We start from the raw sequence: 25,968 nt of genomic DNA, 5'->3' as shown, positions 1-25,968 counted from the left end.
TAAATAAAGACACCAGTCAGAGTGGAGTAGGGCTCACCCTAGTGTCCTCTTTTTAACTTGATTGCATCTGTAAAGACCCGGTTTCCAAATAAAGTCACATTTTTAGATACTGAGAGTTAGACTTTAAATATAACAATTTGGAAGAGGATACAATTTGCTCCATAACGGAGAGTAATTTAAACATCCCATGGATCAGTTTATTTAAACACAGATTAGTCTTGGTGATAAGCTTTCATCCCTTGCACTGTAGTCTAGATTCTTGGTTGTGTTGATGCCAAGAAACCAACTAATTAAAGCATTTTCATATTCAAGGCCTGATCTTTATAACAACATATTCTGTTTGTGTGGGCTGTTGATTCAACATGTGCTTCTTGCTCCTGCACACATCTAAATAAATTAGAATCCTACTTTTACCAGGATATTCTTTTTAGAGCCTTGGTAATGTGCATGTGCCATCTTCAATTCTGAAATTATTTAGAAAATTTATATAAATTATAAGACTGTTGTATTACTAGCCCATTTGCAGATCTGTGTGCTCAGTGTGTATATGCAATATGTCTCTTTTCATGAACATTGCCTTAGTAAAGGCAGCTAACATACTGGTAATGTATCTGAAGATCCTGCTTTGCTACCGTTTTATGTATGTTTGCATTTAGACTTTCTTAATTGTAGGCACTAAATTACGGGATTGGACATTTGACCATGACTATTCTACTGTGAATGAAATTTTGAACACTACTTCTATAAAGTAAACTTAGGTGTTTTTTTCTTTTGTCAGTGATAAAACATCCTTAGTAGTATTAGACAATGTAATATAAGTGGTTTATAAGAGAACTAAAGGTGGTAATCAGTGTAATTTCGAAAACTTAGCTTATGATTACTGTTTTATATACGCCTTTTTGGTAGGGGATGGGGAAATAGGGCAGACAAGCCCTCTATTCCCATTTAATCGGCAACTTCTCTGTGTACTTTATAAAAGCAGGCAGTTCCAGCCATCTCACTGAAACCAGCTGTAATATGTGGCCCTGCCGATTCAGTACTGCCTGCCCCTTCTTCCCCTGGTCCCTCACCCCAGAACCAGTTCAGGAGCTTAAGCAGCTGGTAATTGTTGCCCTAGGTTTTCTTGTTTGTTATGGGGAGGAATCAGGAGTGAGGGAAAAGGGGAACAAAACCAACCCAAAACATCATAGTCCAGCACTGGAGCTGTGTCTGTCTGGATTCCAATGTATGTCTTTTCAATGCTCAGGGAGTCAATGGTGCCTTTATCTCCCTAAGTGGTCTAGGTCAGGACATTACCACAGAGCAAAACAGTTGCTTGAATCCCAAATTATTTAACAGTCAAAGGCTTCTTCATAAAAATAATTCCTCCAGGAAAGGGAGATTTGTGTGACATTAGGCAGCCAAAGTATCTTCCTGCCAGGCCCTTTGCTCTTGGTGAACATGCTAGATCAGAGAGGTCAGTGTCCCCCAGCACCAATGGAGGGGACTGTGACAGTATTTCTGAAAGAGCAAACCGAGCCCAGAGCTAGCCTAGGGTAGAACTACTTGTTTCCTTTTACATCAGTTGCTTCCTTCTCCTCCTGCTTTATACAGCAAGAGAATTGTTTGGTTTCGGACAGATGTGTGTAACCAGCCCAAATATTGGCATGGTAACAACTGATGGATTGTGAGTATCCAGTGCTGCTTTGTGGAGAGTATAAATGGAGCCTGGCTTTGGAACAGGGAGCTGACTCTCTTGTCTAACTCAAACTGGGGCCCAGCCAGCATCCATGGGGGCATGATATGTGCCACAGAGGCCCTGAGACAAAGTAGGAACCAGGTTCTGGGATTGCATGTAAAGCTTGGAGATGAAAGAAGTATCCGTTCTCACACAGGGCTCCCGTGGCTTATGGTTCCTGGTTAAATGTTAGCTTGATATTAGCACTGCTTTGGTTTATAAGATAACCCTCTCCTGCTCTCGTGTTCTTCCACAGGGGATGGTATGAATGCGTATGTGGCCTACAAAGTTACAACACAGGTGAGTCCGGGTGACCCTACTGATGACCACCTTTATAGACTAGGGTGCTCATACCAAGAAGGTCATCATTCAGATCGTTTCTGGGTATCTCTTTAGTTTCTTTGCCAACATCTTTCTTCACATTTACTAGTGATGGAGCAAGCCTGCATCCCTTTGGTAGTTTCATCTGAGTGCTCCAGACTGAGTCTTTCCAGTATTCTTCCAGAGAGCTAACACTTCAGCGTGAAACTTCACAAGTTGTATTAAGTCATGTGGTGTATCTGGTACAGCCCCCTCCCTCTTAGGAACTATGTGGCTTGGAGCCAGTTTGGTGGATTGCACCAAACTAAGAGTAATTACCTCTTTAAAACTCCTCAGTTCTTCAGAGGTTTCACAGAACCTTTTAAGACTTTCCTTAACCTTTTGCCCTTCAGATCTGGTCTTCCTTTTTTACGTAATGTTAATGCATGCAAAACTTACATAATGTTGTATGCAAGTTATGAAGCATAATAATGAAGCCCTGAATCTACTACCAGTCTTAAGATGAGTATCATTGAATCCATCTGTGTTTCTCCCTGTCATATTCCCTGCCTCATACTTTAGATGCAACTGCTCTCCTGTCTCTCATTTCCTTTATAAAAAATATTTATATAGATATCTCTAAATAATACACTGTTTTGCTTTATTTTTGAGTTTCATAAAAATAGTATCATGCCGAAAATAGTGTTTTCTTTACTTAGCATTGTTTCTCAGACCTATCCTTGTTGGGCATAGCTGTAGTTGGTCCATATATTTACCCATTTTCCTGTTGTGAACATTTTCTGTTGTGAACATGTTTCCAATTTTTCTAACTGTGAGCTATGAACTTTGTTGTACATCTGTAGTGCACACATGGAAGAGTTTCTCTAGAGTATGTAACCAGGAGTAGTTCCCCTGGGTCATAGCTACTGCAAGTGTTGAATACAAGGAATACAAACTGTTTTTAAACTGTTTGTACCAATTTATGCTCCCTTTGGCAGTGTATAAAAGTTCCCATTGATTCACTTCCTTGCCAGCAATTGGTGAGGCCAGCCTCCTTAAATTTTGCCTACCTAGTAAGTATAAAGAGATCTGTCATTATGCTGTAGGCTACCCTTTTTTTTACTAGAAGTGTCCTTTGTGTTGTCTCCCTACTATTTGTTGGCCTGTCTTCTGTGAGTTCTAGATCCTATGACACTTTAGAGGTTAGTGTCTCCAGCTTAATACATTTCAACTGATCCACCCCACTTCCCCTCTTAGATGCACTCTTTAGTCTGTCTTGTCTTTAGTTTGGCTGCTTTAATTCTTGCAGCTGATACCGTACCCTTAAATAACTCAGTGAAGGATAAATGGGTTACAGGTAATCATAGAATTCTAGTTTTAAACTAGAATTCAACATTTGTTTCTTTAGAGCAAGGGTTCTTAACCTGGGAATGAAACTATATTTGAATTTAATTTGTTGTTTTTATAATTGTATATATTTTATTTCATACATTTAAAATTCTGAGAAGGGCTCCTTAGGCTCCCAAACTGCCAAAGTGGTGAAGTATAGCTCAAAAAAGTTTAGGAATCTCTGCCTTGGAGAAAGTTATTTGCTAAGTGGCTAAAGGGTGGGGATCTGGGAAATGGAGTTCTTTGATGTCAGTTGGATGGCTTTCACGATACTCAGTCATCCCCTATTTGGAACGAAATTGCCTGTTTTTTTTTTTTCTGTCTCCAAGACGAGCTTACCAATGTTCAGAAGTAAACAGTTTGCGGTGAAAAGAAGATTCAGTGACTTTCTGGGTCTTTATGAGAAGCTTTCAGAGAAACACTCTCAGAATGGCTTCATTGTCCCTCCTCCGCCTGAGAAGAGCCTAATAGGTAAGGCTGTGGTCTTTAATTCCACTTGGATTTTTTTCTCCTTGCATTCGTTCTGATGTATACTTACTGCCTAGTATATGAGACTACTTCTATCAACACTGTAGAATCTTGTGTTTAGAAAAGAGACATTTCCAGCATTTTCTTACCCTTGAGGTCTAGAGAAATAGCATATTTGGACTTGTTCTCTTTCTTTGAGGACAGTAGGGGGCTCTGGTTTTAGCCTCCAGTGTTTGTTTGTTTGTTTGTTTTATATTGATATCCAGGAGTCTTAAATGATTACTTTTCCCTCCAGGTTGAAATATACTAAATTGGACTGGGGGTCCGGGAAGGAACCTTCCCATTACCATCGACTGATGTTTGTTCTCAGAGTCCTGTGGCCCCCTTCTTTAGAAAATGTATACTCTGCAAGTCCCAGAGTTTAGAACCTTCAGCACTTGGAGACTAGTTAAAAAATGACTCTCATGTAAAGAACCTTTGGTCTATGCCTGCTCATGACATAGAAGTGGCCTTAGATTGTGTTTTGTAGTGCTATCCTCATTGCCTTTCCCCCTCTGACTTTTTTTTTAAAACAGGTTTATCCTTTTCAAGATGATCTGTGGTTATTTTACTTTTTAAATTCCATTCTAGGAATGACAAAAGTGAAAGTTGGGAAGGAAGATTCTTCTTCTGCAGAATTTCTTGAAAAACGGAGGGCCGCTTTAGAAAGGTAAGAAGCTGAAACTGAAAATTATGAGATAACTGATTGAGATAGAAATGAAACTTGAGTGAACTAAAGTTTCACGCCTCCATATATTATCTCTAACCTTTCCTAAGTCCTCTTTCTTCCTCCTGAGTGAGCAGACCATCATATTCTTCTTATACAATCAAATATGAGTGGCTCTGAGGTCTCTCTGACTAGTTCTTTTTCTGTCCCTTTTTGGAAATGTGAAGAACATGAACTTGCTTGTGCTTACAAGCAGAGTCCTACTTTAGTGCCTTGTCTGTGGTCATATTAAGTAATGAAAGTCATGGTACCACTGCCAGCACTGTATGACGCCTGATCGGAGATCAGATCAGCTAACTAGATAACTGCTTACCTTTCAGGTACCTTCAGAGGATTGTGAATCATCCCACCATGTTACAGGACCCTGATGTCAGAGAGTTCTTGGAAAAAGAAGAGGTTAGTATTGTACAAACTGAATTTCATAATTTATATCTGCCCCTAGTAAAATGAAATTAGTTCACTTAGCAGATATTTGAGCACTTAACATGCCCACTACCAGAGTATATCTTAGTTTTACGTGAGCTCCTAAAAAGGACAAGTATTTTTCAGCCTTTGAAATAAAAGAAGCCCTACCTGTAGTCAAAAGCAACTGGTTGTAGGGGTCAAATGGTAACCTAGTGTTGTTTCACTGGTTCAGCACAATGATCTATTTGGCAAGTCCTTGGCATGTCTTTCATAGGTTACTACTTGCCTCAAATTGAATGCATATTTTGTGCTAGGAATGGCATAGGTTAAGAACTAGTTAGCACAGACCACAAAACTGTCATGTGGCCAAGGTGTTGATTCTAGTGGACAGTCTTCTGTACAGGCTACGCACAGACTATTCATGATTGTGAAAAACAGCCCAGCTGCCAACTGAAGAATTAAGTAAAGTATATCAATGCAACAAATACTTGATTATAATTATAAGCAGAAAATATACATAAATGTTAGGTGGAAGCATTTATTAAAAGAATTATAAAATGTGAAACATGAAACAGCATATAAATACAGCTATAGAAATTTAAGTCATGAAGGATCAAAAGAACCTGGAATAAAACAATGTTCTCTCTCATAGGAAAGAAAACTAGAAGGAAGTAAATGACAGGGTAGAACTGTCATTTTGTTTTTATTTTTTTAAATTTTTCTTTAATTTACATATAGTATGTGTTACTTTAATGAAGAAAATGATGCTAAGTATGTGGGCTTTTTCTTCCAAAATGAAATTTTTTAATTAAAAATTCTGTCAAATGCTTTAAGTCGTTTAATTCTTCCTCTGGGTATTCCTAAATCCATTCTTCCTTTTCACTCTCTCATCCTCACTTCATACCCCTAGAGCAGGGTTTGTCTACAGCAGCACTATGGACACTTGGGCCAGATAATTCTTGGTTGTGAGGGTTGTCTGTACATTGTAGTGTGTTTTAGCAGCATCCCTGGCCTCTACCCGCTAGACGCCAGTGCAACAACCACTCATCTTCAGACATTGCCCAATGTCCCCTAGGGGGCAAAATGGCCCTAAATTTAGAATTACTGCCATCGAGTCACAAGCGCTAAAACCTAACTTTTGAGCATAGTATACCATATATACTATAGATTCTTCAGCATCCTTTCCATGCCTTAGGAGAGTAGTTGTAGGAATGAACCAATCAAATTGTTTCTACATATTTGGCATGCTTGGCTTTACTATTAACAGGTCATCCTTAAAAGTAGTCTCAATCTGAATAAATAATACTCCTGTCCTTGGACATTTGTTCACTGAAGAAAATCCAAATGGAATCATAGCACAACTTCACAGTCTCTTAAGACTTTAAGCCTAGTTGTGTGCAGAGTGCCCCAATCCAAAGAAACTTTTGACTTTTAACACAGATATGCCTGGTGTCCGCTTTGGCAGCACATATACTAAAATTGGAACGATACAGAGAAAATTAGCATGGCCTCTGTGCAAGGATGACACGCAAATTCGTGAAGCGTTCCATTCAAAAAAAAAATTAAAAAAAAAAAAACCAAACAGATATGCTTGATATTTAAGCAGTTCTTGCCTGGGTGGGCAGACACTGTGAATTTGTGGTCACCTGGCCACATAACATTTCCAGTCAATTTTTTTTCTGTGCACAATATCAAAAGCTGAAAATTTTCCTGTTTTTTGTTTTTTTTTTTTTTTTAACATGCTGCTTCAGTTTTTCTTTCTGCACGTGTTAGTTGTGTATTCACCTAACTGCCTTTGAAAACAACAATCTACAGTTCAAATAATTTGTATGACAAGTTTTGGGCATGCCATCTGATGGTTACTAATTCATCTGAACCTAAAATAGGGGCCACAGGTAACTTGCCATCCTCACCTTCTTGGTCTTGTAGCTGCCACGTGCTGTGGGTACCCAGACATTGAGTGGTGCTGGTCTCCTCAAGATGTTCAACAAAGCCACCGACGCAGTCAGCAAAATGACCATCAAGATGAATGAATCAGACATTGTGAGTAGCCCTGTGCCTCTCAGCTCTCCCACCCCTCAGGCTTATGGGTCAGAAGCCCTGAGGAGTCCTGGACTTTCTGAGATCAGAGACTTTTTTTTTTAAAGATAATTCAATTCCTAAAAAAAAAAAACTACTAAGGAAAGACTGTGCTCTGCATCTATACAGGTAATTTCCATTAAAGCTCTGGGTTTGTGTTTTTCAGTGGTTTGAGGAGAAGCTCCAGGAGGTAGAGTGTGAGGAGCAGCGCTTACGGAAACTGCATGCTGTTGTGGAAACTCTAGTCAACCATAGGAAAGGTAATAACCTCTGCAATGCACTTGGAGCTGGGGGACATTGATGTTTCCAATGAGCTAGAAATGGGAGGGCATGCTGTTCCAAACCTCTCAGCCATCCAAGTTGAAATTTCTGCCTACCTGGTCCTTGACGTTCTGATCAAAAAGATACGTCCTACATCTCCTGGCAGAAACATGACACGGCCACTGTGGGCATTGTACTTTGTAGCTGGGAGGGGTGCGGGGAAGCCGTCCCAGATACAGCTTGACCTGGGATGTGGGTTTCTGTTTATATGATTTGAGTTGGTCGCTTACATCCAAAATGATGTCATACATGCCTTAACTACACAGTCAAACCAGCAATGTGTAAATGCAGGGAAACCACATCTGTTTCCTAACCTTTCTTCACCTTTCTCTGGTGAGATTTGCTTAAAAGCTAGTGAAATTTTCCAAGTTTGAATGCTTTCCTTCTCTGCCTTAAATATGCTGATAAATAGCAATCTAAACAGACAGAAGACCCATATAGCATTAGGCCAGTGTAAGGGTTGGCAAACTATGACCTGGTACATAAACCAAATCTGGCCCTGGGGCCTATTGCCATGAGCTAAGAATTTAGGTTTTTACATTTTTAAAGAGATGAGTTGTGGGGGGAACAAGAATCTGCAGCAGAGATGGTGTGTAGCCTGAAAAATTTGCTGTCTGGCTCTTTTACAGAAGAGTTTGCCCTACTCTAGAACATGTAAGACTATGCAGTTTGTACATACATTCTCTCTCTCATGCATAGAGGCTGTAGCTCATGAGCTTTAACATAAAAATCATTTCTTTGACCTGTTTGTATTAACTGGCCCTTGGTTCTCCAGGAATATTGGAGCTGCTTCCTACAGGTAGGCCTAACCTAGTGAAACATAGGACAGCTGGTCCTTGCCCTCCTGCTCCTGTGACCGGGCCACATCCCCTTCACTTTCTGAATACAGGTGACTGGGTTATAGATCCCTCAATTGTCAGATATGCAGCAGGCAGCAATGCTAAGACATGCCATGCAATGCCAGCTGACTTGTCCCTTTTCCTTGTGAGATCAGAGGGGCCTCTGCTTCTTTTCCTCCTTCCAGAGCTAGCACTGAACACAGCCCAGTTTGCAAAGAGTCTAGCTATGCTCGGGAGCTCTGAGGACAACACGGCATTGTCACGGGCACTCTCCCAGCTGGCTGAGGTAGAAGAAAAAATTGAGCAGCTCCACCAGGAACAGGCCAACAATGACTTTTTCCTCCTTGCCGAGCTCCTGAGTGACTACATTCGCCTCCTGGCCATAGTCCGCGTAAGCTTCTATTTCTTTTCCTGTTTCTCCTTCCCTTAGTTTGATTTGTTTCCTTTGCTCTTCCTCTTCCCAAGAAAATTTCATCCCATATAGCTTGTAAGTAGGTGTTACTTTTTCTATTCTTAAGAGAGAAGGTATTCTGTAAACCAAACAATCCATTTGACTGTTAGCTAGTTATCATTAAGTCATTTTGAGGCCCACAGCCAAGTTTCCTAGATGCATTTGGAGAAAAGACCTCTCCTGTAGGATCCCCCTTATTGTTGAAGCTGGACAGTGTCCTCTGTGCTCATTTCTTCAAGCAAGGCTTGAAGATCTGCTGTATTGGCCCCCTGGAGCAGTGACTTCCTCAGTCCTTTGGTCTTTGCCTCCTTAACAGTAAGCAGCGGCTTTGCCCTGATAAGAGCTCTTGCTGGCTTCCACTTGTCTCTCCAGTGTGGGCAGTCAGGTAACTACACGGAACTGGCTTGGCGTTGCATGGAGGAGTGTGGTCAGGGGGCTGAGAGAGCTTGTCACCAGAGCCCTTCCCGTGCTGTGCTGACCACAGATAACGACACTGCAGCCTGCCCCTCAGGTCAAGCACCTCACTTTTTCTCCCAGTGATCAGGGCAGTCTGGTTTCCCATGAGCTCTCAGAGTGGTTAAGGAAGCTTGACTGGGCAGTTGTATTAACTCTTGAACGTCCTCCCTAAGACAGAGGAAAGAACCAAGAGGAAGCCTGGCACCTACCCTATAAGGGCCTAAGTCTGCCCTGATGCAGCTCGGGATCAGGGTGTGTGAGCCTCTGAGTTAGAACGGTGCCACCCTCCACTCCCAGTCCCCAGTATTTCTCCCACCAGAGAGCTTCCAGGGCAATCATTTCCTCCATGGTAGAGTTGCTTAATACAGCCTGTGAGGTTGCTCATTGCCTCTCCCTTTGCTATTTGGTTTCCTGCTAACTCCAGAGTGATAAGAGGCTTGAAAAACAACCTGCTATGGAATTCTTAGAACTGGTCAGACTACTTAGACTGGAGGATATCTCAGGGAAGGGCACTCTGTGGGGGAGCATTGTTGGAGGTCTCTGGAGAACACAGCTTTTGGCAAGGCAAGCCTGTATGTATGGGGGCGAGGGAAGCCTAGCCTACAGCTCTGGGGGCTGAGGAAACATGCCTTAGAGCGCAGACCTGCCAGTGGTCTTTTATCAGAGACCCTTTGTCTGCCTACCTCATGATCATGAGCTGGTGGTAGGATTGAAGAGATGAAGAGAGATTTCTTTTCTGCTCTTGCCTGAACCTGGAGCGGACCACTGTTAGCCCAGTGGATTTGGCTTGAGTCTTACTTGAATGTAAAGTCACCCATTACCTAATCCTTTGACATAGAGGTGTTAAGAAATTGCAGGAGAGCAACAGTGACAATGCTGGGGCAGGTGAATTTGGTGGCATTACACTCCCTAAGGTTCAAGTTTTGACAAAGGCCCATGCTCAGGAGGCATAGAAAACATACAGGGAACTTTTGCAGGGAAGAGGGGGAGCAAATGGACCAGGGCTGGGAGGCTGGCCCTGGGCACAGATCTTTGATCCAGGCTGCTTTTTGAAGCCTACAAAGTGAATGGGGGTTGGGGGGTGGTTTAGTCAGCCCAACAGCTGTCCTTCTTTGGAAATGTTGATTGGGGTCAAGGGACTGGAAACAGGAAAAACCAAGGAGAAGCTTCTTGGAGACCTTGATAGCCTAGAGCAGGTGAGTGTGTGGTTGGGATAAAAGCAATGTATCCCTGTGGTGGTTTGAAAGATTTGTTAGTCAGGCATGGTGGCTCATGTCTGTAACCCCAGTGCTTTGGGAGGCCGAGGTGGGAGGATTGCTTGAAGTCAGGAGTTCAAGACCAGCCTGGGCAACATAGTGAGACCCAGTCTCTGAAAAAAAAAAAAAAAAAAAATTAGCTAGGCCTGGTAGTATGTGCCTATAGTCCTAGCACTTGGGAGGCTGAGGCAGGAGGATCACTTGAGCCCAGGAGTTTGAGGCTGCAGTGAGCTATGATCGTGCCACTGCACTCCTGCCTGCGCAACACAGTGAGACCTTGTCTCTTTTAAAAAAAAATTTTTTTAAGCTAACCCCGTATAATATTTGGGTCATATATTATTGGGGTATCTGTTTGTTTAAACGTTGCTTCCTTAGAGTGGACTTCCCTGACATATCTCCCAGGTTAAGCGAGGTCTCTAGCTTTATGTCATAGTCCCTGGCTTCTTTTCTCAGTATTCTGCATACTTGTAAGTATGTACTTGTTATGTAATGTTGGCCTTTTCCATCAGATAAGTTCTGTGAAAGCGGGACCGTGTGTTTCATTCCCCACTGTGTTAGTTCCTGGCACCTGGCAGGCACTCAGGGAAAGTATGTAGACTCATGAACCAACAGGTCCGAGGGAGGTACTTTGGAAGCCATAGTACTGGGCACTGGCATTGGGCCACCTACTGTGCTCCCAGCTATCCAGCCCTGGGAGTAGCATGAAGCAGCATGGCGCTGGCCTACTGGAAGCTTGGAGAGGAGTCTTACCCAAGCTTGTGCTTCTAAACATTAAACTTCCCAGCTGGGCACTAACATATGGCTGCAGAACCTGCCCTTGCTCAGTCCTTCCCTGGCACAGCTGTTGGGAGAACCCCCCTCTGAGGCAGAGCCAACAGAGCTCTTGGAGAGCTGATTGTGCTCTTCCCCAAACCCCCACCCCGATAGGCTGCCTTCGACCAGCGCATGAAGACATGGCAGCGCTGGCAGGATGCTCAAGCCACGCTGCAGAAGAAGCGGGAGGCTGAGGCTCGGCTACTGTGGGCCAACAAGCCTGACAAGCTGCAGCAGGCCAAGGATGAGATCGTAGAGGTGAGTCCCCTGAGGCAGCCCAGCCAGGGGTATTTTCCTGGCTTCTGAATGAGCCCTGGTCCCATCCCACCCAGGTGCTTGGAACCCCACAGCAGGCAAGAGTTGACTGAGTCTGAAGGGCTGTGGTTGCTTGATTGCAGGCCTGCCTTAAGGCCTGGTCCTCCTCCTCTCCCCACTGTACCCAGACTTGGCACATCAGAATCTCTGCATGAGCCGGGCGCTCCAAGCTACTGGGGAGGCTGAGGCAGGAGGATCACTTGAACCCAGGAGTTCTGGGCTGTACTGCACTGTGCCGATAGGGTGCCTGCACTAAGTGTGGCATCAATGTGGTGACCTCCTGGGAGCGGGGAACTACCAGGTCACCTAAGGAGGGGTGAACCGGCCCAGGTTGGAAATGGAGCAGGTCAAAACTCCCGTGCTGATCAGTAGTGGGATTATGCCTGTGAGTAGCCACTGCACTCCAGCCTGGGCAATGCAGCAAGACCCTATCCCTAAATAAACAAAAAAGAATCTCTGAAGGAGGGGTCCTGGCATAAGTCTTTGAAAAGCTACCTAGGTAATTCAGATATGCCTCCTCGTGAGAACTAAATTAAGTTCTCTGGGTCTTCTAGTCCTGCTGGTGAGTACCTAAACCAGAGGCTGCTGGTGTACCAGAGCTTTCTCGAAGACCAGGCTTGGCTTGGGGCACATGGTATCTCTTTTCCAGCTAGCTCCTAAGGTGCTTGACTCTGACTTGCACACTGAATCCCTTATGGTATCTAATCTTACCCAGAGAGACAGACAGACAGAGTGGTCAATGAGGTCTCATGTGTAGAATTGCTGTCCAAAAGTAAAGGTTTAATAATGTTAGCATAATATTAAGTGATCCTTTCTTTCTTCTTTCTTCCCAGTGGGAGTCTCGGGTGACTCAGTATGAAAGGGACTTTGAAAGGATTTCAACAGTGGTCCGAAAAGAAGTGATACGGTTTGAGGTGAGGTAGAAGGTCCTACTTGTCACTTTGTGTGCAGTGCCTGTTTTAGTAGTAGTGTTGGTTTCATCCCAGTCTGCTGGGTAGAGAGATAGATAAAGGTGCCAGTGACTTGGCAATTATTGTGAACAGGCGTGGCCTTCTCTGGAAATGTGTGCTTATTCCTGAGGCACAGTGGCTGTCTTACACTTGTTGCTGGACCAGAGTAACTAGACACAAACAAAGCCTGCAGCTGCCATGTGCCCTCCGGGCCCCCATCCTTTCTCCTCCCCTTTCCACCCCCATCCCCACCCTCCAAGAAAGCCTGCAAGGCCTTGGCAGAGGCTATTTGGTTGGAACTGTAGCTATTCCAGCTGCTGGCTCTACTTTCTGAGGCTTTGTTTGACCTTGGCCAGCAATAAATACCACCCTCCCATCAAAAGGGGAAGGAGCAACTGTCTGGATGGTCAGTGTAGAATCCTGTCTCCTATAGAAAGAGAAATCTAAGGACTTCAAAAACCACGTGATCAAGTACCTTGAGACACTCCTATATTCACAGCAACAGGTATGTAGTTATGCATGACCTTTGTCCTCTACTGCCTGCTCCAGAGGCCAGGTGCCTGCTGGGGCTTTGGCAATAAGATGGGCAGGCCCTGCTTCTGAGGGCCTGGGACCTGCGGTATCCATATTGAAAATGGGTCCTGCTGCTCTAACGTGGAGCATCCAATAGGGTCTTCTGCTAAGCAGGACCCAGCTCTGCTGCCCAAATTCTACGGTGAGTTAGTCTTTGAATACAAACCCTCCTTATACGTTGCGTGGCCACCCGTGGTACCACCTGACCTTCTTGAGGCTCAGGCCCCGATCAGTATGTGGAACAGCGGCCCCACCAGGAGGAACTAACTGAGCTGGCCAAAGCCGTAACCTTCATAGGGTGCTCCCTCTGGGTGGAAGCATGACTGTCTTCAGAGACTACCCTTGCACTTGGGGCTCAAGAACTGCTGCTGGCCCTGAGTCTGGAGGGAGGCAAGGGCAGTGTGGCTGGCTTCCACATCTGCTCGGCATGCCTGCCTTTGGGTGCTGAGGCCCTTGGGAGCACCCTGGCATTGTGCTTGCTCCTAGGCTGGCTCGGACTCTACCACTAGGCGGGGGCGCTTGTTTATTGTCCCCACTTCCTTCCAGCTGGCAAAGTACTGGGAATCCTTCCTTCCTGAGGCAAAGGCCATCTCGTAATGGACCAAGGATACCAGAGCCCACCTGCGTGACGCTGCCTTTTTATACACTGCCCTCCTCCACCTTGAGGGACCCAGTGATGCCTCCTGCCTAGGCTGGACTTAACCCCTTCCTCCCTGCCCCACAACCAACTGTCCCCAGTTAATCTCACCGTTACTTCATTTAGCTCCATATATATTTTCTTACCTAAGAGAATAGTTTCCTGCTTTAAGCAAAAGACCTACAATAGGTGGTGGAATTATGGGATAGGGGTGGAGTATTGATATAAATATATAAATACAAATGTATATTTTTCAGGATGTGGCGTAGGAACTGGGAATAACGTTTTCTGTTACTCCTGATGGTGCCATGAAAAGATTATGTAATAAAATATTTTAAAATCAGGTCACATGACTCAGAATGGTGGTGCTTTTTGCTTTAGGCTGGGGACAGTTGGGAATCGGGCCTGGAATACTCCTAACCAAGGGGCTGCCCAGGTGTACTAAGTTTCTCTCTATAGAAGTTCACAGGTTTTTGCTGGTGCTTCCCTACGGAAATGGGGTTTCTTTTTCTCTACCTACCTCAGCTACCTATTCTGAGGGTCTCTTAATCTGTTTAATTCTTATTCCTACTTCTTTAGGAAAGAGTTTTAAAGACATCTCTTATAATAAGAGGGGCAAGCCCTATTCTCTGCAAAGGAGGCAGAAACTTTCTCTTTTATTCCTACGCTGCTTCCCTAAGCTGCCCAGGGCTCTCTGAGTCTTGCCTTCTGATGGCAAGTCTTATGTTCTAAACCTCTTTTTGCCACCCATCAAAACATGTCCTCAATAGACTGCGTGAAGGTTTTGTAAAGGGCTGATAAGGACTGGATGCTTTATCCCCACAGACACAAGAGCCAGGCATCTGCCTCTAGATAGAGTAATACAAGAGCTTCTAAACCTTTTGCAGTTCAGAGAAGCTTTACTGTGCCCAGGAGGAAATGTGCCAGCAAGCGCTCCCACGTGTTGTAAGCACAAGCCAAAGGGTGTTCAAACAGGCCTCAGCTGGTCTGGCCAAGGGAGGCCAGAGTCTCAGGTCAGTCGTGGCTGGGCTTCCCCCGTAGCTGGGTCCACAGCTGCTTACGTTGCACTGGTCAGAGCAGACTCTGAAGCTCCTCTCTGAGTCAGCTGGCCACCCCCAGCCCCACCACTTCCAAAGACACCCTGCCACGGGGGCTCTAGGTCCTGCTCTATCAGTTCCCTTTGGTGGGTGGCTCAGGTTTGGGGAGGGGCAGCGTGAAGCAAGAGAATGAAGTGAACAGTACCGATTTCCTATACGCGGACCCGGCACCAGGGCAAGTGCCAATACTGCAGGTATTTTTTTTAACAGGTTAATTTTTTAGAAAAAGTCATTCAGTCTCTCCCTACCTCCCCCGATATCCTTATTATCACCTTTGATTCTATCCTTCCAGTCTTTCTTATATGCTTGCTTTTACATAGTTGTAATACCATACACATCAAGTATTTTGTATCCTGCTTTTATCATTCTACGTTGTGTATGTTACACACATTTCTTCTATGTTATTATATGGCTTCACAAACTTTATTTGTAAAGTGATATAATTTTAAGGCTGCCATAGAGTGACTGTACCATAATTTTGAGTGATCCCTTATTGGAGTCTTGGTTTGTTTTTGGTAACTTTTAATATAATTTCAAATTTATAGAAAAGTTCCAGGAATATCACAAAGAAGTCCTTTATATCCTTTATCCAAATTTACCAAGTGTTTATATCTTACTCCACTTGCTTTATCTATATTTACATGTTGTATTTTCTGAATCATTTGAGAATAAGTTGCAGTGTACCCCATTACCCCAAAAATGTCATGACTCATTTCCTTAAAAACAAGGACATTCTCTTATAATTTAAGTACCATTATCAAAGCAGGAAGTTTAACACTGATATAATACTGTTATCTAACCCATAGTTCATATTTAAATTTTGTCAGTTGTCCCAATAATGTCATTTGTAGTAATTCTTTTTCCTTGTGCAGGATCATGTCTTAACAGTTAGTTGTAATACATGATTACATGGGTCTCTCTTAGTGCAGTTCCTCAGCCTTTCTTTATCTTCCGTTAACCTATTCTTTTTGAAGAATGCAGGCTAGTTACCTTGTAGAATGTTCCTCAATTTGGATTTGTCTGATGATTCTACACGACTAGATTAGGGTTTTTTATTCTAGGCAGTAACATTACGGAAGTCCTCAGTGCATCTCACATGAGCACATTGCGTCGTTTGGTCCCATTAATGTCAATGTTAATGCTGATCACCTGATTAAGTTGATGTCTGCCAGTTTTCTTCATTTAAAATTCACTATTTTCCCCCTTTGTAATTAACAAGTAATTTGTGGGGAGATACTTTGAGGTCATGTAAATATTGTGTTCCTCATCTACTAGTTATAGCATCAATTGGTGGTTAGTCTTGCCTGAATCGGTTACTACTATCATCATTGACCAATGTGATTTTCTAACTCCACAATGCCGTTTAGATTTACTGGTTGGCATTCTACCTCTAAAGAAAAGTATCCTTTCTCCCCATTTATTTACGTGTTTATCAATATGGATGCATGGATTCCTGTTTTACTCAAAGTTGCAAACCATTGCTTTGATTTTATTTTGATTCTCAAACTGTCTCAGATTTATGGCCGGCTTCTATGTCTTTATAACTTGTCCCCATCATTTTTTTTACACTTTCTGGGATATAAAAAGATGTTCCAGGCTCATTGTGTATCTTCCCTGCCCCAGCCCTGGAACCAGCCATTTCTCCAGGGAGTCTTGATTCCTTTTAATGGAGAATGGTATTTAAAACCAAGGTATGGGTGTTAAGTGTGCTCATTGCTACTGGATTGTCATTGCTTCCAGGCTCTCAGCAGACAGAGCAAGGAAATATATAGAGATATGTAGAAATATTGAGATACATAGAGATAGATAAGTAGATTTTTTGTTTGTTTTGTTTTGAGACAGTCTCACTCTGTTGCCAGGGCTAGAGTGCAATGGTGTGATCAGAGCTCACTGCAACCTTGAACTCCTGGGCTTGAGCGATCCTCCTGCCTCAGCCTCCTAGAGTGCCAGGATTACAGGCATGAGCCACCGTGCCCAGCCTGATAGATGACATGATAGATACTAAAAGTCATGAAATCACATTGATACTTTGAGTCCAGCCCCATAGGTTTATTCTAGTCTGCCCCCTCTTCCATGTTTCTAACTCTCTTCTCCAGAGAGACTTTATTTTAAAGATTTCTGCATGGTTTTAGTTTCATCCAACAATCATCTTGATGTCTGTTTTGATTATTTCCTTGGAATGGAGTCTCCTCTGGTGTCAGAATTCCCCCTTAGCCTCCTGCATCCTGAGGCTGACAGGGCCAGTTGTGCACTTGTGCAAAAAGCTTGCAGACATGGGGCTGGCGTGGTGGCTCACACCTGTAATCCTAGCACTCTGGGAGGCCAAGGCGGGAGGATCGCTTGAGCTCAGGAGTTTGAGACCAGCCTGAGCAAGAGCGACACCCCATTTCTACTAAAAATAGAAAAATTAGCTGGTGGGTATGGTGGCATGTGCCTATAATCCCAGGTACTCAGGAGGCTGAGGCAGGAGTATCGCTTGAGCCCAGGAGTTTCAGCTTGCTCTAAGCTAGGCTGATGCCACGGCACTCTAGCCCAGGCAACAGGGTGAGACTCTGTCTCCGAACAACAAAAAAAAAGAAGCTCACAGACATGGAAATCAAGAAGGCTAATAGCAGGTTAGGGATACTAAGCCAGAAGCCTTCCTGGAGAATAGTAGGGGCACAAAAGAAGGTGTCATTCTACCTGGGGACTCAGAAGGGAGAAATCTGTGGAGAATTTGATGCTTGAACTGTGTCTTAAAGGTGGGAAGTGTTTGCGCCTTTTGCTGGGACCATCCCACCTCCCTGTCTGGCAATGTGAGGTGGGCACGGCTAGGGAAATGGAAGTGGCTTAGTGTGGCCAAAGTCAGGTCAGTGAGGCGGCCCACGGAGAGTAATGAGCAGGAGCCAGATCACACAGTGCCTGATATGACTCACTGGCACTTTGAACATTTCCCTGTTAAGTGTGGGAAGCTACTAGAGGGATCACATGGGAAATAACACGATCACTGTGCTGTGGACATATTAGAAGGTGTGGGAATGGAGACAGGAGGAGCAGCCAGGCTTGTCACCACCATCAGGACAGCTGAGGAGGGCAGAACTAAGTGGGGCTAGAGCTCAGCGGACAGGTTCGGGACGTGGAGTTGGAACCATGGGGATCTGGTCGCTGATGTGATGAGAAGCGGGAGGGAGAGGGAAGTAGCTAGCATGTCCCCCAGGTTCCTGGCTTGAGTACTGGGGTAGACAACAAAGGCCTTCATGACACAGGAACAGGAGGCAAATAGGTTTGGAGCAGATGGGGAGGAACAGTGGGGACAGTGAATGCCGATGGTGGCCAAGAGGCTCCTCTGGATGGGAAGGGAGCCCACTAGTTAGAGGTGGGAGAGATAGAGTAAAAGGAAGCTTTGGTTTATTCAAAGGTGGGGCAGACTTTGGCATGTTAGTAAAATTCAGAGAGAAAGAAACTACCAGAAAGAAATCTATAGGTCGAGGGAAAGCAGAAGAGGGGAGAGGTTTCATGCTTGATAATTAACATTTTCTCAGATAGTGATATCATATTTACCTATTTGAGCCAAGTAGTTGAGACAAAAGGTATGGAGGGAAGCCTATGCTTCCCTGCTTGCCCCTCGAGTTAGCGCGCCAAGAATCTCTGGGCTCCAGAGTCCTGAAGGTGGGGATTTGGAGCTGGAGCGATCCCAGTATCCAGTAAGTATTCAGGGACAGAGCAAATGAGAGAAGTTGAAATAAGATAGATAGGAAGTGTCGCACATAAATACTAGTAACTTTGAGCTCTTCCCAGAAGACTTCATTGTGACTGCACTGACAGCTGGAAACCGTGAAGAAAATAAAGAATGTCTTTGCAGCAACTCGGATTTTTAGAAGGGAGAGGCGCTGATGGAGATCTGCCCAGGGCGAGGCAGAGACCTGGTTGAGGAGAGCGTGGTGACAGAGGAATGTTCTTTGCCGAGCATGCTTAGGGCCCACGTGAGGTTGAAGCCCGTGCATTTGGAGGGTGGCGGAATTCTCTCCACCAGCGCTTGCTGTCCTAGGGGAAGGAGGGGAGGAGAAGACAATGGTCATGCCCCTCTAGCATAGAAGGACACGTCTTCGCTGCAGTGGGCACGTGCCCATACACTTTGTGGAGACACTGGCTAAGACTCTCCCCTCCGTGTTTGGGCAGGGTCAGGCCTGAGGCGAGAGTTAGAAATGGATGAGACCCATTCAACCCCGAACCCTGGGAAGGGTGCGTCACCTGCCAGTGTCTCGTGATACCAGTGTGTGACTCTATGTTGGCAGTATCCACAAAACTAGAAACTCTCTGAGGTCATGTCTTTATAACTCCACGACCCGCAGCAAAGGTTCAGGCTCCAAACAGGTGCCAGCTGGCTAACTGTTGAATGATGGTTCTCAGTCACAGGCTCTGCCGCCTGGCATTCGGGCTGTCTGTGAGAGGACCCAACTCACCTTTCCCTCGTTCTGTCCCCGTCCTGCATAACCACGTAGACACCTCATGGAAACTGATTCCAAATATGCCCTGTCTCGTTTGTGTGCGGCCTGAGGAGCCTTTGTTAATGCTGGGCTTTGCGCCTGAAGCATCCTTTCTTAGCTCCCGCCCGTCTTCAGTCTCGGAATTACACCTGTCTGCAGCAGGCATCTTCCAACACTGTGGATGGGAGGTAAGGGGAAGGAGATGGGGGTCTCTGCCACTGTGTCTCAGCATTCACTGAGGATCCTCCATAGGCGCTTCTGGAAACCATCCATGAAGACGACTATCCAAAGATGCCTATTGAGGCCAGGCATGGTGGCTCACACCTGTAATCACAGCACTTTGGCTGAGGCTGAGGCAGGATCACTTGAGCTCAGTGTGAGACCAGGCTGGGCAACACAGTGAGACCCCGTTTGTACAAAAAATTAAAAAATTGGCTGGACCTGGTGTCGCACGCCTGTAGTCCCAGCTACTCAGGAGGCTGAGGCAGGAGGATCACTTGTGCCCAGGAGTTTGAGGTGGCAGTGAGCTGTGATGATGCCACTGCACTCCAGCCTGGGTGACAGAGTGAAATGCTGTCTCAAAACAAAACAAAAAAAGATGGCCATCATAACATTGTTACAGTTGCAAAAACTGAAATCAATTTAAGTATCCATCAGGAAAGGATTCAATGAATTATGGTACAGTCATACAATTGAATATTACATAGCCATTGAAGATGATATACAGCTATATTCATTGATAAGGAAAACTCATATTTTGGAATGAAAAAAGCAGGTTATAGAATTGCATGTATGATATCCACATTTATATAAAACTTTTTATATGGGAAGGATGTTGATTGAATTGTTAACTATGCTTAACTCTAGAGATGGAAGTTTGCATTACTTTTAATTTTTTATACCATTTTATATTGCTTAAAATTGCTATGTATTATCTTTATAATCAGAAAAATCAAATAAAGCTGTTTTCATTATGGGAAAACAATCCAGTGCATCCTTTGAGACCTGCGTCATATGTCAGTTCTCTGGGAAGCTTTCTCTGATCTGTCCGTGCCCGTCCCCAGACTGGACTGGGAGCCCCAGCTCCTATTCACCTCTTGCTGGAACACTGTTTGTCAGCCTCTTCAGCCTCTGGTCTTTCTCTCCCCTGTGCAGTGTTCACTGAGATGATCTCATTATTCCCCTGAGCTCTGGGCTCCTTAAGATCATGGACTGTGTTTCTGCTCCTCTTGGGGCCTCCTCCGCCCTCAAAGGCAGCCTCAGGGGCAGGGGCTGCTCCTCAGCTCCGGAGATCATTGCCATACAAGCCTCTGCGCCCACGCAGGCCAGATCAGGGATTTTTCAAGAAATCCAGAAATCTGGCCTAATTTGGGATTTAATAGGCTTTACCACGGTTGTAAGATTGGTGCTCAGTACCCCAGGTGGGGCCTGTAGCCAGGCAGGGGACAGCCACCTGGACCACGAGCCTTGCTCCAGGCAGGCCTTCACCCCTCTGGCCGTGAGGACCAGAGCCCTGGGGCAGAAGACTCCACCCACCTGGGGCTGCTCAGAAGAAGCCGGCTGCTCATCCTCCATAAGGTGCTCTTTGGGTCCAGAAAAAACCCACAGAAAAACCCTGTCCAATCTGAGATAGGACCTTTCCATGAAGAGATGTGATGACTGTTTCCAAATGACTGCCCCCCGGGCTTCAGAGCTCTCAGTTCCTCTTGCAATATGAGTGCCAGCAGTGATGACCACAGGGGCCCAACCAATAGGTCTCCCTTAGGGAAACGTCAGCAGCCTCACCAGAAAAATTGATGAGGCACCTGCAGCCAGGAACATGGTACAGAGCAGGGGACGGATTGCCTCGACAGTCCCTGCCCTTTGCAGGGCCTAATTTGTTAAAAATTCTGTGCCAGGCACTGTGCTCGGAGCTTTGAGGCATCTCTAATCCAGCACCAGCACCTGCAAGGTGAGCGTCGTCATCTGCACTAAGACACTGAGGCTCAGAGAGCTTAAGCAGCTGCCCACGGTCACTCCCCGTATCCCACACCACCTAGACAGGGATGGACAAGAGGAACCTGGACATCAACCCACTAAGTTGTTTCCTTAACGCCCTGAATAAATCCACACGGTAGGCTTGTTGAGAACGAGTCCCATTTGGGTACCCCCCTGACCTGTAGACATTTGGGCTTCTATGCCCCCTGGGAGATGCTCCCTCCCCGACATGCACAGTGCGTTGCCCAGTGGGGTAGCAGCAGAGGCTGGAAGACAAGGCAGGGGCTTTGGTGAGTATCCAGGGATTATTAACGGCAGAGACTAAAATGGCCACCTGCTGAGAAGCCACGACAGCACCCTGCACAAGGGAGGTGCCCCTGCCAGAGTGTGAGGCAGGGCCACCGCCCTTCCAGAACTCAAGGCCTAGAGCTGCTGTCCCTCCTGGCCTCCTATTGTCCTTAGTTCTTGGTCCCCCGGCTCTCTTCACAATAAAGCCCCATTACTTGAGGGACCTGAGTGTGCCTTTGTTCCTTGAACCCCGGTGCTCGGCACACCAGAGGGGCCAATTGGTTGGCTGACTGACTACCACCCTGAGGGGTGTTAGGAGTGGTTCTATTGCCAGAAAGATCTGCCTGGAAAGCTGTGCCGTGTAAAGTGCTAGGGTGGCCTCTGCCAGCTCCCCGGGGTCAGCCCTGGATCATGTCTGAAGCAGCTGAGCTGCCTCTGTCATATCTGGGCAGGGGACAGGTGGCTCCTAGAAGTGACATTACTGGCTGGAGCTCGGGGTCTGGAGCCAGTCTGTGCCCTGGGAAGCAGGTCACCAGCTGGCCCTGGGCCACGCTTTGCTCTCAGGCTTGGGCAGGATCCGCTTGCCAGAGATGCCTTCAAAGCACAGCCCTTTCCCTCCCACTGTCCGTCCTTCCTCGCACCTCACTTTCCCCGGTGTATAGAAGAGTTTAGACTAGCTCAACAGTTCTAAATGTCTTAGCAGGAGAACTCTTTTTTAAAGACATCTTACACCAAAATCCAATATTCAAACATAAAAACTATGTTTTTAAATTTTATTGTATTATTTCAAACTTATTCAAATGTACTTATTAAAAAGGCAATCAGTAAGAACTCTGAGGTGGTTTTTTTTTTTTTTTTTTTTTTTGAGACAGAGTCTCGCTCTGTTGCCCGGGCTAGAGTGAGTGCCGTGGCGTCAGCCTAGCTCACAGCAACCTCAAACTCCTGGGCTCAAGCAATCCTCCTGCCTCAGCCTCCCGAGTAGCTGGGACTACAGGCATGTGCCACCATGCCCGGCTAATTTTTTCTATATATATATTTAGCTGTCTATATAATTTCTTTCTATTTTTAGTAGAGATGGGGTCTCGATCTTGCTCAGGCTGGTCTCGAACTCCTGAGCTCAAACGATCCGCCCACCTCGGCCTCCCAGAGTGCTAGGATTACAGGCGTGAGCCACCACGCCCGGCCTCTGAGGTGGTTTTGATGAGCAGGACAGTTGCTGATTTATATCAACCTGTGCTTCTAATTTATTTATTTATTTTTTGGTTGCACAATATGGAGGAAATAGGAAAAGCCTGATCACAGAGTTAGTAATTGAAATAGTTAATGGGTTTTTTTTTGTTTTGTTTTTTTGAGACAGGATCTCACTCTGTCGCCCAGGCTGGAGTGCAGTGGCACGATCATAGCTCACTGCAGCCTCATGCTCCTGGGCTCAAGCGATCCTCCTACCTCAGCCTCCCCACTAACTGGGACTACAGGTGCATGCCACTATGCCCAGCTAATTTTTTAATTTTTTTGTAGAGACTGGGTCTCACTATGTTGCCCAGGCTGGTCTCGAACTCTCGGCCTCAAGTGATCCTCCCTCCTCAGCCTCCCAAAGAGCTGGGATTACAAGTGTGAGCCCTCATACGTGGCCAACTAATTCTTTTTTAAGTTAACCTTGCAATCTCAGGATACTGGAAGGAAAAGAATTTGTGTTTGTTGTTGATGAATCAGTAACTATATTAAGATGAACCATGTGTAATTGCCAATACCCCACTGTTTTTGGTCTACAAAACAGCAAATTCAAATAATTCAGTGAAATAATAATAGCTAACATTCATTTACTGTGTGCCAGGCCCCATGCTAGACATTTTGGAAGCTGATGTCATTTAATCCACACACAACGCTGGGTTTTGTGAGGATCTTGGGATAAGGACAGATAAGGACACTGAGGCTCAGGGGGGTTGTCCGAGGTTACACAGGTGACCAGCTGGGCTTGGGTGGAACAGGCGAGGGCCCACCTTTGCTCAGGCTGCCCCGGGTGGCTGGGCCCCCCTCAGTCAGCCCACCCCACTGCTGCCACCCTCCTGGGACAGGCCCAGAGAAGAATCCAGCCTCTGTGCCCAGCGGCGCCTGCCAGCCCAGGCCCAGGGCTGTTTGTTTTCTTAACGGGGTTAACCAAACCTCCTGAGTCTCTGCCGAGCAGCAGAAGCCCCGCTGGTGAAAGGGGGCTTTGTGTGACGGCAGCGGAGGGCGAGGGCCCTGGCCAAGACAGGAGCTGGGAGCCAGCCAGCCCGCGCAGGAGCAGGGGCATGGTGGGGTGACATCTTCCTGCCAGCCCTTCCTGCCCTCCTCCGCCATGACCTTGGTCCTGTCTCCAAGTGGGGACCTGTGGGCTCCACACTTGCACAGAGCAGCAAGTGTGGCCCGGTCCCTGGCAGGGCTGCCATGCAAGTCAAGAGACAGGTGCTTACAACGTGGTCCCCAACCAGGCGTGTCAGCATCACCAGGGAACTTGTTAAAAATGCCCACCGTCAGGTGCCTCCCCGGCCAAGCACTCAGAAAAATCTGGAGTCAGGCCACCATAATCTGAGATTTAACAGGCCCTACAGGTGATGATGATGATGGCTAAAATTTGAGAACAAGTCTAATCTAATACGGAAATACTCGGGCCAAGAAAATGTGATCAAGAAGTACTTTTAAGGCAACTTTCACTCAGCAACTTGTAAATTAAATGTACAAGCTGGATAGGGATGGAGAAAAGACAAAAGAATCGTAAAACAGCTCATTTTAAAAACAGAAGTCGCCTGGAGGTTACACACCCATCGTATAGAGGCTGGGACTTTACAGTGTTCATATGCTGAGCTGGCCAGTGCTTGAGGTACCCAGAAAATAAACTCTTACTGTAGCAACTACTTTGGACTTTACGCCATGCTGTATGTTCCTCTTTATAGGAAAATAGTCTCCATGCCTTGTTTCATCTTCCCAAAGACATCTTAAATGCTTCCAGGTCAAGGATCTTATTTTCCTTCATTTGGATCTACAGTCTTGTACCATGGAACGCTGTGGAGTTAGGAGCGCCAGGTTTACCACCACACGTTTCACAAGTCAGTTGCATAGACTCTCCTTCCACAACCTGGCCCTCCATAACTCTGGTGATGAAAATCCACTGATTTGAGGCTTCTCAGGAACACCTGAAAATTAAGTGAATAGATAAAATGGACAAGTGCACACATGCAAGAGGTGGGGGGAGAGAGGCGTGTCCGACTCTGCAAGTGGGAGGGGGATTCCTGTTACTCCCCCGCAGACAGACCTTCTAACCCCCCAGCAGCCCCTGCGCCCTCCCTTCCCTAGTTTTTTCTAAACACCCCCCCACCCCCACCCCCGCTGCCCATTCATTCATATAGTCTTTCACAACAAATGTTTGTTGTGTCTGTCTACTAAATGCTTGACGCCATGGAGACACACAATAAACAAACACAATAACAGCAGATTGCAGTAAGTGCACAGACAGGGTGCTATGGTAGGGGGGTCAGGAAGGAAGCCTCTTTGATGTGAATTTTAGGCTAAGAATCAGAGGATGAGCCCACCAGGTGAACAGTAATAAAGAAGGGTGTTCCAGGTAGAGCAAACATCAAGTGTAAAGGCCCTGAGGCAGAAAAGAGCTGGTCTGGTTTGGAGAACTGAAAGACGGTCTCTGTGGCTGGTGCCCAGTGCACGATGGGGATGCATGACAGAGAGAAGAGAGGAAATAAGGTGGAAGATGAGGATGGGCTGGGTTATTTCGAGCTTTGTAGACTGCGGTAGGGAGAGGAGGTTTTATTCTAAATGCAATGGGAAGTCATTGAAAGGTTTTAAGCAGATGCCTTGATAATAGTTTGTGCTGCAAGGTAGAGAATGGACCTTATGTTGGGGATGGAGGCAAGGAAAAACCAGAGAGACAGTCATCAGGATGGGTGACCAAGAAGTCTGAGGATCCCAAGATCCCTCTCTGGACAGCAGGAGTCGGAGAGGCCCTGTAGGCCAAGGAGAGCTGTCTCTGAATTATGGGGCCCTCGCGTGCCAGGGAGGAAATGAAACCAGGGCACTTCTCCTCAGTGTGCATCGTTTCCCTTCCAGGGGTCCACACCAGGATCTGGGAAGTTTCAACTTCCTGATTCTGGGGCCCTGTGCGGTGGAATTTGGAAGAAGAAGGTGTGGGACATAGTATTGGTGAGACCTACTTGCGCCATTTGGGGTCATCCTCTCAGCCCTTCTCCAGAGGCAGGGCTGGGAATGGGGAGTTTCTGCTCCAGTTCAGAGGCACCTCTGCACTAGCAGGGGAGGGGGTGAGACCCCCAACCCCAGCCCCTAAGACAGGCACTCTGCTTCCTCCTTCCCACCCCAAGACCTCCCACTAGGTGTGAGCTCCTGAAAAGTAGGGTGT

The 25,968-nt window shown here is 45.9% G+C and overlaps 1 protein-coding gene and 1 non-coding gene across 4 annotated transcripts in view; both read left to right on the top strand.

The window, feature by feature from the left end:
* The window catches only part of SNX1 (sorting nexin 1), a 35,586-nt gene extending 21,810 nt beyond the window's left edge, over positions 1 to 13,776 (top strand). For 2 of the 3 annotated variants that reach the window (XM_069482912.1, XM_069482893.1), the window contains 11 exons: positions 1,974 to 2,017; positions 3,736 to 3,877; positions 4,505 to 4,583; positions 4,961 to 5,036; positions 6,975 to 7,088; positions 7,291 to 7,384; positions 8,470 to 8,675; positions 11,375 to 11,518; positions 12,409 to 12,489; positions 12,959 to 13,030; positions 13,645 to 13,776. In XM_069482912.1, coding sequence (XP_069339013.1) covers positions 1,974 to 2,017; positions 3,736 to 3,877; positions 4,505 to 4,583; positions 4,961 to 5,036; positions 6,975 to 7,088; positions 7,291 to 7,384; positions 8,470 to 8,675; positions 11,375 to 11,518; positions 12,409 to 12,489; positions 12,959 to 13,030; positions 13,645 to 13,695 — 1,103 coding nt within the window. In that variant the 3' untranslated portion in view covers positions 13,696 to 13,776. The remainder of the gene's footprint in view (positions 1 to 1,973; positions 2,018 to 3,735; positions 3,878 to 4,504; positions 4,584 to 4,960; positions 5,037 to 6,974; positions 7,089 to 7,290; positions 7,385 to 8,469; positions 8,676 to 11,374; positions 11,519 to 12,408; positions 12,490 to 12,958; positions 13,031 to 13,644) is intronic. The other variant, XM_069482902.1, reaches the window with a different exon arrangement.
* Positions 6,495 to 6,601, top strand: LOC138381047 (U6 spliceosomal RNA). The gene has a single exon (XR_011232998.1). It is a non-coding gene; the product is annotated as a U6 spliceosomal RNA (small nuclear RNA).
* Positions 13,777 to 25,968: the final 12,192 nt, after the last annotated feature.

This window comes from Eulemur rufifrons, chromosome 2 (assembly GCF_041146395.1).
Source record: "Eulemur rufifrons isolate Redbay chromosome 2, OSU_ERuf_1, whole genome shotgun sequence".
NCBI classification, from domain to species: domain Eukaryota; kingdom Metazoa; phylum Chordata; class Mammalia; order Primates; family Lemuridae; genus Eulemur; species Eulemur rufifrons.
Note: the sequence above shows the minus strand (reverse complement) of the source record. Positions and strands in the feature narration are given on the sequence as shown.